Source organism: Musa acuminata, chromosome BXJ1-11 (assembly GCF_036884655.1).
Source record: "Musa acuminata AAA Group cultivar baxijiao chromosome BXJ1-11, Cavendish_Baxijiao_AAA, whole genome shotgun sequence".
NCBI lineage: Eukaryota > Viridiplantae > Streptophyta > Magnoliopsida > Zingiberales > Musaceae > Musa > Musa acuminata.
The window spans coordinates 26,427,508-26,440,480 of NC_088337.1; the positions used below are offsets into that span (position 1 = coordinate 26,427,508).

At 38.0% G+C, this 12,973-nt stretch overlaps 1 protein-coding gene across 3 annotated transcripts in view; it reads left to right on the top strand.

Annotated features, from left to right (window-relative positions):
• LOC103971647 (cleavage and polyadenylation specificity factor subunit 1) overlaps positions 1-12,973 on the top strand; it is a 39,246-nt gene that overhangs the window by 7,081 nt on the left and 19,192 nt on the right. For 2 of the 3 annotated variants that reach the window (XM_009385713.3, XM_018820970.2), the window contains exons 4-7: positions 3,297-3,432; positions 8,461-8,606; positions 10,572-10,667; positions 10,761-10,813. In XM_009385713.3, coding sequence (XP_009383988.2) covers positions 3,297-3,432; positions 8,461-8,606; positions 10,572-10,667; positions 10,761-10,813 — 431 coding nt within the window. Of the gene's footprint in view, positions 1-3,294; positions 3,433-8,441; positions 8,607-10,571; positions 10,668-10,760; positions 10,814-12,973 lie in introns of those variants that run through there. The other variant, XM_065090305.1, reaches the window with a different exon arrangement.

A 12,973-nucleotide genomic window follows, 5' to 3' on the forward strand; every position in this document is an offset into this window, starting at 1 on the left:
TTTTGCATCGGATGAAAGCTTTGGTCATCAGCATATGAGGGTTGTGTTCCACCAATGGAAAAGTTTGAATGCAAATATCAGTGAGTCCCATGGGAGGGACTTGATCATGCAGAGGTATGATCGAAACAGCTGGAGAGTTGGATTGCTCCAGAGCCCATATTCGCTTAAAGGAGCCCGGCAAGTCATAAGACAAGGTCGAGTAAGTGAACGTTGCTACCAAGGAAGCTAAGGAGAATAGAATCGATGCAAACCCTACAACGTGATGGTAGAGGCCATGCATGAGAGTTGCAGTCCGTCTTTCCATCGACCAAAGGGAGCTGCTTGGAGAACACAAAGGTGTTGAAGCAAGGGGTCGAAAGGGGTGAAGAGGCGACGATGAGTCTAGAGGGACTTAGCTACCCAAAATCAAGCATCAGTTAGAATGGAGGTGGATTCAGAGGAGTGCCACAGAGACATATCTACTGATCGTGAAGAAAAGAGATGTAGATGCGAGACGACGGATAGTAGGGCCATGGGCATGATAGCGCCATGGTACCACAGAGGCGGGACTTCCATGAAAGTCATTGATCCCTTGCTCTCATGGAGGGATAGCGCTTGGTCGTGAAAGGGGCCAAGGAGGTAGAGCATGTAGAGGCAAACTCTAAGCACCGAGACAAGGCTGAAGGGCAAAGGCCAAGGAACTTCGTAAGATCGGTGTTAACGAGTTTCTCATCAAGATAACCGAAAGTGAAGGACTTCGGGTCATGCAAGAGTGCACGACCAAGGATCGAAGCAGGCCGTACGCGGTGTTGTACATTTGCTACTCAGTGGAGTAGGCGACAGGGTTGATGGAGAAGACGGTACAATCCCAGAGGCGATCAAATCTATTAGAGAATTACTCAAAGTTGGGGTGAAAACGTCCGACATTCCAGAAGTTCGATGGCATTGAGAAGGTAAATCATAGTAGCTAACTCAATGCAAGGTGTGCAAACACTTCGAGTGCTTCAGAAGTGTGAGCAAAAAGCAAGCGAAGGCCAGTAACCAGCTCGATGCATGGAGTACAACCCTTGAGGAAGCGGGCGAAGTCAAGTAACCATTGTTTTTTCAACTCTTAAGAGAATGGGCAAAATCGAGTATCCCAATTCTCTTATCTATCCAGCAGAGGAGCTCTGCACAGGTTCAAAGACCATTCGAAGATATTAGAAGATAATAGTTGTCAAATCCTCACCAATGGTGATCAGTGCTATTGAGAGTAGATTATTCGCTTCATTTTCTCAACAGAATGTCAATCGAAAGCGGAAGTGATGCGAATCTACTTGGAAGTGACAACTAAGTGTAAGAAGAGTCAATGGGCAAATTTTGTGGAGGAAGGACCCAAAACTTCAGAAGTTTGCAAGACGATGCTCGTTAAAGCTCCAACAAGCATCTACCTAGTTCGAAAAGCATGAGGCATTTGAGAGACTGGCGCATAGTAAGGATGATCTTTTCCTTCATCTGGAGGATCCGTAGGAACTAACAGGGATCAACACAACTTAGCCAACCCCACACTAGAGTCAGAGTCATTGGCGAATTGAAGCAGCATGACGGATCAAAGGTTCGACTACTCAAAAACAGCAGCGGAGAGCAGCTAGGAGCCAAGAGGCGCATTGCAGCTGGAGCAGAAGATTGAAGACTCAGTAAAGGCGAGGAGTTGCAGTGTCGGTAAAGGCTTCGACGAGGACGTCGAAGGAATAAGTGTGGGAGAATGTCACGGACAACGTTCTAAACAGGATGTTTGATGTAATACTTATGTATGTCCGTGTCTTTCTGTTTGTTTATGCTTTGCACAACATGTAGAGGAATGGTTGAAGGCTTAACAGCCCCATTTTAGTTGGGTTTGGTGGCCTTTTTAGGCTTGTAAATGAAGGTTGTGTCATGTGGATACCAGTGAGAGATATTCGGTCTGTAGTGGACAATTTTGACCCTTTGTTGTGCAATTGTTCAGAGCTTATAAAGTCTGTTTGTAATTTGCATTGTCTATGAAGTGTTTTTGGGAATGTTTGCTTGTGGATCCCGAGTGAGACGCTTTCTCTAACCCGTTTTCTCTTTTGTAGGTCCTAAGGGACCATGAGAATTTTCGGGGAGGTTGACCTTTGCGGACGGATACGCAAGTGTGCCGCACGACTTAGGCAAAACCAGCTAAGTCCGTGACACTAGGGCCTATGAGGAGTATTGTTGCTACCATCATGCCCTCCACCACCTGCACATTCATTGTTGTCCTACTGCTCACTCTGGCATATCTCCTTCTATTCCTCCACCATCTTCCTTCCTGCTCGTCTTTTTCCCTCTTTCTGTTCCTTCTTCCTTCCCCCTCTCCCTCCCCAACAATACTGCTGTATGTTATGTCATAACGTGAGTCGGTACCCTGGAATGGACCAGGCCCATATTGGTCTGACCAGGCCAGCATGGGTTCATTACCTAGAATTGAACACCTTGGTTTTAATAATTAACACATTGAACAAGTTGTTTAGATGTTAGGTTGCTCAAGTTAGAGGTTTGGGAGATCAAAAATAGATTTGGGATTGACATTGATTGTAGGATCGATGTCTAATTGGATTGGTCACATTATCATCATCGGATATATGTCTTGGAATTGGCTTGAATTACTTGGGTTCTAATTATTATGCCCCCGTATGACTTAAAATGTCAACAAAGTTGTACAGTCCTTCAACCATTTCTCAACATTTCATCATGCAATTTTTTAAAAAAATATATTTCTAAACAAATTACACACACATCATGAGAAATGATCAAGCTACTTAACCATGCATTTGAATCTGAATCTTTCAAATACTGCTCTAGCTACCTCATTATCTCAGATCTAGAAAGGATTTCCAAATGTAAATAAGCTCTTAATCTGAGCCAAAAATATCCAATAGGAACAAATAGCAATTAAAATAATTGCTTATGATAATATGATAAAAAATGTGTTATCAGATGTGTGGTGCATCAATAAGATGTCAACTGAAGCATGTTCTTTATTCCATCAATTGTTTGTATAATTATTTATTTAGTTTGCTTCCTTTTGTATTTATGTTTGTGCATGCATTATTATATTATGCCTGTTCATTGTGGTTAAGCATTGCAAACAATACTTCAAAGTTCAAACAATTGGTACTCCTGCCCAATTTGTTTAAATTCTATATGCTGTCCTTTACTAGCCATACTCTCTCTTAAATATGTATCTTAGTCACTTGAGAGTGTCGACTCTCTGTTTTTGTTTTCTTGAAATGCATCTTCATGATGTCCTTGTGGTTCTCAACAATCTTGCTTATTAGGTTGGTCAAGGGTTGGTTGGAGATGATGAGCCTACTAGCACCGGTGGTGCAGTTTCTGTTCGAATTGAGTCATCATATGTAATAAACTTGCGTGATTTGGACATGAAGCATGTGAAGGATTTCACCTTTGTTCATGGTAAGCAAAACTATGTGCATCAGTTTGTGATGAATATAAGGCTGGGTCACATCGAACTCTAGCTGGATTTAACCATTGCTTAATCTTGTTCCTCTTTTTTCAACATCTGAACTTGCTGGTTAGATCTTAGATGCAGAGATCAGAAATGTTTCAGTTAGTAATTACTTTCGCATTATGAATGCAAAAGAATGGCTAGTTTCTGTATATATCTTGCATCGTATTTAACACTGGTTGCCTGCATGATCAATTACTTATCTGCTGTTTCCATTCGACCTGTGATTGCTTTTTTTTTGCCCTTGAAATTAAGTAGTGTTAACTCCTGAGAACATTGTACAAAATATCAGGACAGGTTGAACCTCGCGAAAATCCACTGGTTACATTTTGTCTATCAAAATTTGTCAACTTGTGAGCAGAAGTGTTCAAAGACCTAGGGACATAGGTCCATTACTGAACTAAAACAGCTTTGGAGTAACAAAAAAGTACCACGACAGAAGTTCTTTAGGTGCCATGAGATGTTGCCACCTGTTCCTGCAGTGGAAGTGTTATATGCAAATGAGTCACCACAACTTAAAAGTAAAACAGGATTTCAGAGAGAAGTCAACAACATTTTCTAGATGAACATTCCCATGGCGACCCACAGAAACTTTTTTGGAAAGAGAAGAATAATTCATTAGTGCTAGTTCCTTGAGTGAAGGAGATAGGTTAGAAATGGGGTTGCAAAGTGACTGTTGTTTGTGTTTCCAAATGAACCCAAGGCTATTTGCTATTAGAGCTCTTAACTAAGCAGCAGATAGTTTGTCCAAATACTTGCCTTCATCCAGAAAAGATCCACTGATCCAGTTGTCAAAGGATTGATGAGTGCAGGATAGTTTGGACTGAACCAAATGACAAAAATTCTTTGCAAAAATGCATTAAAAAAAGATGTGAGTGATGAAATCTTGGCTGGAGTATGGATGGGACAAGAGATGATGTAGTTGTGGAGGATAGATGGGATCCATTCGGAGGTTGGGAGTCGCTTCCACAAAAGTTTCCGTAGATGTTTTTGACTCTGGGTACTACCAGAAAACTCCACATAACCTTCCACCCCACATGAAAGTGTCATTAGTGGATCTCCCCAGAAGAAAGTGATGGGCACTATGATATGTGGCAAGGCCTAAAGGTGAGGGATTCAAATCCAACTGTTATCACAGGGGTCATGGGAAGATAAATATCTTTCTGTTAACCAGGTCAGGTCTGAATGTAGTGCAGCTTCCATTCAACCCGTAATTGTTGATTGTTGATTTCGTGCATGTCCATATAAGCATGGTTGGCAATGTTTGTCTCAATTGGACTTGGTTTATGATGATAATGACACAAGGAACATGCTTGATATAGAATTCTGGAATCAATTGGTTTATACTTTTTAGATTCTGAAATCTGCATATGTTCTATATTGGCCCTGGGTTGCTTGTGGCAGCAGCCAACTTTAGGATTTAAATTGACCTGCATTTTGGCTTTTCAGTCTTAAACAATTGGCAAACCTGTCATTGTCAAGTAGAAAATACTAGATCGGTGGCTCCTGGTTGAAGAATCAGCCGATTGAGTGTCCCTATCGTTGAACAAATAGGAGGATAGAGGATAAGAGAGAAAAAGTTGAAAAATGTTATGAGGGGAGAATGAGAAAAAAAAAAAGAGAGAAGGGAGGGCCAATAGACCTACACTTTTGTGCCTTGTAAATTCCATTCTCTTTACATCCAAATTTCTTCATTTACAAATACGTGAATTTAACTCCATTACTATCATATGTAGGACTCTTGATGCAGTCTCAGGCTGCAGCAGACCAAATTACATTCAAACATAGGGTTGTTAGAGAGATCAGAGGCCATGGCAACTTTATATGGCAATTTAAAGTCTTCTGCCTTGCTTGAAGATTCATCATACATCCAGCGTAGGTATGAAAATAGCTGCTGGATATTGGCACATCAAATAAAATTCCACAAGGATCTTAGTCTGTACTGCTTTCTATAAGTTGTTGGGAGATTAAAACTGGAAAGAGAGAAGTAGGGGAAGTGAAAGGCTAAGATGAGAAAGTGGCTTGAGGCACATTGTTTATTTAAACCAGCAATCTTAGATCCAAGATAGGAAAGACAAAACTAAATAATTCATGCTATATTGCTCAGCCAAGTATGACCTAAAAACCTGGACTTACAGTCTATCTTAAACTCTATCACATAGCAATTAATTATCAAAGAACACATGGTTAACCTAACCAAAATAAAGGCAAATCTGACCGAAACACATCTAAATATCTAACTACATCAAATCTGAATTGAAATCTAATGAAGTCTTAATTGATGAACTCTGAATAAGTGTTTTCATGGCTGTAAAGGGCACTTCTATGTTGCATCAATTCTTGGAAGGGGCAAAATCATTTTGCTGCACCCTTCTCCTAGTAGATAATTGCATCCTCTGGTACAAGGAACCTAGCTAAAATATTTGCTTGCAAGGTACCATTACTGCTAATGTTACAGTGAATAATATTGTTCAAGCTGCAGCAACTGATCTTAAGGTGTTATAAACCTGTTGACTTACTTCACATTTATATTAACACAAAACTGAGCCAAGTTTACTAAAATACAACCTAAACTAGACATGTTTCTGTACTTGTTCTCTAAACTCTACTTGGTTTGACTTAAATTTGTGATCTGGCCACTGTTGAAAATTTTGAATTCTTTTGGCTTTGGATCACCAAGCAGCGAGATGGTGGCCAGTTATGAAACTTGGCAAATACTGTATGTTTTTATGATAAATTGCAGAAATTCATCTGAGACAGGTGGTTTATGGTTATTAGGTAATAAGAAAGTGAAGTTGTTACAAATTTTGTGCTAGAGAGAGTTAAAACTTGTTTCTTTTTTTCTTCTTGAAACAAGCTATCAAACATTATGATGCTTTTATCAATTAATATATTCTAATTCTACACACCAAGATACAAAAATAAGGCACACTACAACTAGTACGAGTCTATGGTTTCATTTTGGACTCTTTCATGATTAGGTTGGCACTTGGGTCATTTTGATGACCTACATCCTTATATTTCACTGAATGCTTTGTTTTTATCTTTTCATCCCATTTTATTTGGACTCAGGAACATCCATATGCGTACATGTATAATATGCAAAATAAGTTTTCTGAAATTACATTTGTTGCCTTCATTTTGGGCCACTTCCATAGGGGCTTGGGCATATTAAATATTGGTGATTCAACTTCACATAGAACTTGATGATACAGTAATTCTGTAGGCAATGTTGGTCGAGTGCAAAAAGATCGACTTAATCTTTAGGTGCCATCAGAAAATTGATGAAATTCTTTAACTTGTCTTCCAGTTGGTTTCCAAGTAATAAACCACAGAGCAGAGGCAACTATTTCTTCATCTTTTAATATCCGATTGGATATGCAAGGCTCTAGATGAGGGTTTTCCAAATAGCTAATATATTACTAATCTAAGAGAAAACATTTGCTGGTTATTTCATCAACTACATCGGCTCAAGTTTGTCAGCTGACAAATGTTTGTGAAATTTCTTTCAATATTGTACTTATCTGCTCGTATTCTATTAATGTTGAAGGCTTAACTTTATCTCTGCATTTGTCTAGTGGCAGGAGGTTTTTGTTTTTGTTTTTCCAATTCACATCCTTCTGCAGCCGAAAGAATTGCTTACTTTATTGGGCACTCACATTCACAATGATTGCTTAGGCTACCTCAGCTTGTTGATCACTTGCTATTTTGCATTGTCTTGCTGGTGCAAGATATGGTGTTTTGCCTGAAATCACAATGCATGATATAATGTCGGTACCTCCATACTCCAATCACGATACAAGAGCAATTTGAAATTCCTTGCTTTAGCCTTCTATGTAGTGGCCAATCACAGGGAGGGATAGCTGAATCCTTTTCTCACTAATAAATATCTGTTTAGGACTCAGCTCTATCATCCTGTAGCTACTTAGTCTATAAACACTAATCACCATCTAGGTAGAAGAGACTGTTATTATGTGTTTCGTGACATCATAAGAAGTTCCGATCTTTATCTACTCTATTTGTCATCGTGCCTGCTGTTGTTTTCACGGCAGACATTTTTCTTTTCAATCTTTGCTATCACAATGTGAGCTTTCAACCAGTTGAAAAATGTGCACCTGTTAGATTGTGCACACTTTGTTATTCTATGTAATTTTTTTTACTGAAAATAAGAGTAGCCTAAATTTAGTTTAAATCTCTGAAACAAAATTAGATAGGAGTGGGAGGAAAGTACATCCAGAACACTACCTGACCTTGAGCCGCCTTAAAAGAAAACCAGAAATTTTACATAAATAAGTGATATTTTGCTTTAACTTAAAATTGATGCAGCGAATAATAGGTCTAGTGTCTATCTTGTTGGCAGGGAATTCTGTGACCTGTTCTTGTTTAAGTCTATAGTTCTCTAACTCACATACTTGGATGCTGTTTTAGCTAACTGTTTGACATGCTTCCATACCTGTGCATAGCAGTAGCTAGCATGGTACAACTGTATGTGGTTTAGTGGCTGACTACCTACACAGCTCAATGTGCTAAACTTCCTTTCTAAATCTACCTACACAGGGAATTCTGTGACCTGTTCTTGTTTAAGTCTATAGTTCTCTAACTCACATACTTGGATGCTGTTTTAGCTAACTGTTTGACATGCTTCCATACCTGTGCATAGCAGTAGCTAGCATGGTACAACTGTATGTGGTTTAGTGGCTGACTACCTACACAGCTCAATGTGCTAAACTTCCTTTCTAGGATGCGTTAAATGGATGGCCTTCTGTATGTTGTAATGCAGTCCTCATCGCTTCAGTTCACAACTATGAATGCTATGATGAAAACAATATTTATTAATTGATTCATCATGTCTTGCTATCTGAGTTGAATTTATCTAATCATTATATATAATGAATTTTGCACATCAGCATTGCTGCTTTTCTTTTATTTCATTAGCTTATTCAAGATTGTTTTTCAGCTTTTACTGACATGGGCAGGTTATATCGAGCCTGTTATGGTCATACTTCATGAAAAAGAACCTACTTGGGCTGGGCGAATCTCGTGGAAGCATCACACATGCATGATATCTGCACTTAGCATCAGCACGACTCTTAAACAGCATCCTATGATATGGTCCGCTTCAGTAAGTTTTACATAATTGATGATGCCCGTGCTGAAGTTTTAGTTCATGAAAAAATAATAGCAGCCATATAAACCAGGATTCAACATTGTTATTATCATGCTGCTATGGCATGCAATTCTGTTATGTTCATCAGCATTGCTAGCTACTCCTGGGACATTAAGCTTTGGAAAACCTTTCCACAGACAATTTTTTTTATTATTTTTGTCATGCGGAATTGGTTGTGCCCAAAGCATTACCCTTTTGATTAGCACATACCATCATTTTTAAACTGTCTACCAGAAGATCCACATGTAGGTTTAGAAGGTTTTTTAGTTCATTTCTGTGCAGTAGGTAAGTTATGTTGGAATGGTTGCTATATTACCTGTAGCTCATTGCATGGAAGATTCTAATAATAACTTTACCTTTCGGTGCTTGTGCGGTTCAATTCGTTTGAATCGATTTCATTAGCAGAATGCTCGCGTCTCCAACATGCTTGTTCCTACTACCTTATATATTGCCATTTGAAAACCATCACATTGAAGCTCTACTGATTTTGAAGCCTAACAAAACCATGTTTTAATTTTTTTTTTCTCTTTTGAACAGATTTTTGCTGGATTCACTTATCCAAGATTGCTTGACAATTGTCTCGTTTTGCCTGTTAGTGAATAGAGAGGACTAGTTTATCATCTGGAAATTCACGTGATGTCTATCCTTTGTTTATTTGATATAAAATCTGTTGTATCATAAAATTCTATATTAAGAGACATAACTTTCAAAATTGAATCCAAATGACTTCATTCTTTGATTCAATTTATATCTAAGTAGAATCCTAAACACCAATCGTAATTATTGCTCTAACCCTTTGCCAATGGTTACAAAATGACCACCAAAATTCTTAAATAACAAGTAAACAATGGCCAGCTACTCAATTTAGACTATTTGAGTCTTGACTTCATTAAATTTGGACATAAGTTAAAACTTAAAACCTAATTTAAATTTGTGTTGTGTCATATACTTGTGATATGCATGTACTAGCAATGGGTTTGTAAACTTTCTTAGCATGATCCGTTCCATTCGTATTATTAGTTTATTACCAAATAAGGTTTAGATACTACAGGTACTACATTGTTCCCTAATCAATGTTCCCCAGAAATTTGGTTGGCTTGCCAATATTGGAAAAGAGTTCTAAGTTGTATGTGAACTATGTTTATATTCTGGAGCATGTACAATGTCTTCGGATTCTGTAGCCAAGACTAACGAGTTTAGGAATATGTTGTCGTGTGGTAACATGACATGGTACTCTTTGGTTTGCATGAAGGTGTGATGATTGAATCATGTACTATATCGACACAGTGTTACCTCGCTATTGTGTATTGCTTCCCAGGTATGCCAGTACAGCACCTTCATTGGTCATATTTTGTGGTAAAGTCCAATCTTGCAGAATCCTTAATGGAGACAGCTTGGATTTGGATCAGAATGTTCATCTGTTGTCCACATTGGTTGACCACTGTGTTTGTTATATTTGTGCTTGGTGCTACCTGACTCCTAGAATTAAGCGGATATATGATTTTATTGATTTTAAGATCATTTGTTTGAATGACTAGCAGAAGATAATATTTTCATCCTTAAATCACTTTTGTTTTTTATTTTCTATTTGAGATATTGAAGCTCCTGTTTGGTTGAAATGAAGCCGAGTTGCTATAAAATACCATGCTGTAGAGGGCACCCTCCAGTCATGATTTTGTTGAATCATTGGATGTGTGCCATTTTGTAGGAACTGGCCCAGTATGTTTCTTCTTTGGGAGAACTTTGATGGCTGAAAATGGAATGGTTGCTTGTTCTTTCTATCAATTTGGTTTTTTGTGCTCCAGCTACAGCCAATAAATTGTTCTGTTATTTTGCTTCTGCATATGTCTTTAAGCATTTCATTTCTGACCACTTTTATTATATTCTGATTGTTCTTCTGAGAAGTTATTCTTTCTTCAGAATATTCCTCATGATGCAAACAAACTTCTCGCTGTGCCTTCTCCTATTGGTGGTGTTCTTGTTATCTGTGCCAATACTATTCATTACCACAGTCAGGTCATTCATTCTCTTTTTGAGATGTTTTGTTGTAGTGTTTCCTATCTGTACTTTTCTTCCACTTGTTTTTCATCCTGGTTTGGTGATTTGCAGTCCGCCACTTGCTCGCTTGCCCTCAACAGCTTTGCTACCCAGCCAGAAGGCAGGTATTGTCTGACAACTCCATATTTTAACTATTTATTTACAATGCTGCAGATCTGCGTGTTGAGTTGTCTTGGGCTTGCCTATGGAATCGTGAACAATTTCGTCACAACTCATAACATTGTCATGTTGACCTTTTAATTTTATTACAGTACAATTATCAAGTTTGTTTACCATTCTAATACTAGATTCTTATTTGAAACCTGAGAAAATATGTTTATTAGAATCTAACTTATAGGAATTTATTATAAAATATAGAAAATTTGTCTGCCATTTCTTTTAGGCAAAAGGGCAACCTAGTGCATTATGCTCCTTCCAAAGTTGTCTGGTGTGGGTAAATGTGTATATGTGTGAATAAAGGTTCACAGTTTTGTGTACCAGTAGTGCACCGGTCAGGCCTCGGACAGGTCTATATTGGTGTACTGAATACTGGTATTGCTGGTGTGTACCAAGTTTCAGAAGAAGCATGAAAAGAAAAGCTGAAAAAAAAAAAGAACTGTCTGGTGCAGGGCTATGTATTGCCATGTACTGGGTGGTAGAGGTCTTGTGGCAGTGGTATATACTCTGGACCGGGCCTGGTCCGCGTACCAGTAGATTGCTGGACATGCATATACTGCCTGTACTAATCCTTACAGGTGGTATTTCAAACATTGGTATGAATATTTTTTAAAATTTTTTTCTCCATCTGGATTTTCTTTTTCAATACTCTTAATTTTTCAATCAGTCGCAGTTTTATTCTTCTAGGACTTCTCAAGACCAAGGGTAGTTGGTACTTGGGTGCTTTATGACTTAGAAGGATTCCTGCAAATTGTTGCTTTTTTCGCTTATTTTTTTCACTTTAGTAAATATGGTCAACTGACAGTTTCTTTTTACAACCTTAAGCCGTATAATCAATCTAAATGGGAACATTTTATCCAACTTGCAACTTTCACTTTTGAGATGAACACTATGGTATTATTGCCTTCCTGCCTTGGTTTCACAGAGAAAGATGCAAGGTTGCAGAGGCAAAGAGGCAGCATGAGATGCACTGGTTGTTCTGGCAATAGCCTTTCCAAACATCCACCTTACCTGCGGGTGAGGCAAAGATAGGCAAAGATGTACTTTTGCTTTTGAGATGAGATATAACCAAGTATACTTCGAGTTAAAATAACACTTGAAGGATCTGATGAGCTGAAATTTCTGTAGCATTATTGCAACTGATACTTTTCATATTACAGCGAGTGAACAATTAAAATAACAGTTGCTTTCTTTAGCCAGACTCTCGATCAATTATATCAGGACTCTGATATGTAGCCCGATACCAACGCAGTTCAAATTCAAACTAGACTTAGGTCAGTACATGACAGAAGTCATGGTAACTTAACTTTAACCTAATCCAAACAACATCTAATCAAATAATTCAACTCAGAAACAAGCCTAAATCTGAAGTTTCCAGAAAATAAATATGCCAGTGTACCGAAGTGCAGAAAAAAAACTGACCTATCTTTTGTTATTTTATTCAATAATATTGAGTAGTATAGGTTGGTATATAGCCCAGTGTACCGGTGTTGTATTGGTCCAATAGGTTATTAGATTTGGTGTGAACCAGTAGTACATCTTTGCTTTTATGGTCTTATCATACATTTTCAACATGTTAAAAGACATTGTACAACTGATACTCTTTTTGTTTTTCTCAAGGCTAGCATTCTGAATTTCTGCTATAATTTGTCTTACTATCTACATTTTTCACATTAGATTGACCTTTTTGTTCAGATTTTTATTCTTCTCCGAACTTGACAGACTTCCGATAATAGGACCAGGTTTTCAGGATTCGGTGCTGGTAGACTATATTTTTTCTAGTCATTCTACTATGCTACTGACTAGATGCTATTGTTTTGAGAACCCAAGACATTGTTTTTATTCTTGTTTCTCTAGTAATTAGAGAAACCAAGTTATCGTTGATCTTGATGCTTGGAACTGTTAATATGTTCATTTGTGTGCAAACTTTAATTGTTTAATTAACCAACAGAACTTTTTCATCTTTAATTGATTTGAGGAATTCTTCCTCTCTCCACTTCACATCATTTTCATCCTTCTATATGAGTGTGCATGTGCATGCCTATGATCACCTCTCTACTGTGTGATTTAGTTATTCCTGGTCCATAATAAAGTATTGAAATCTTCAT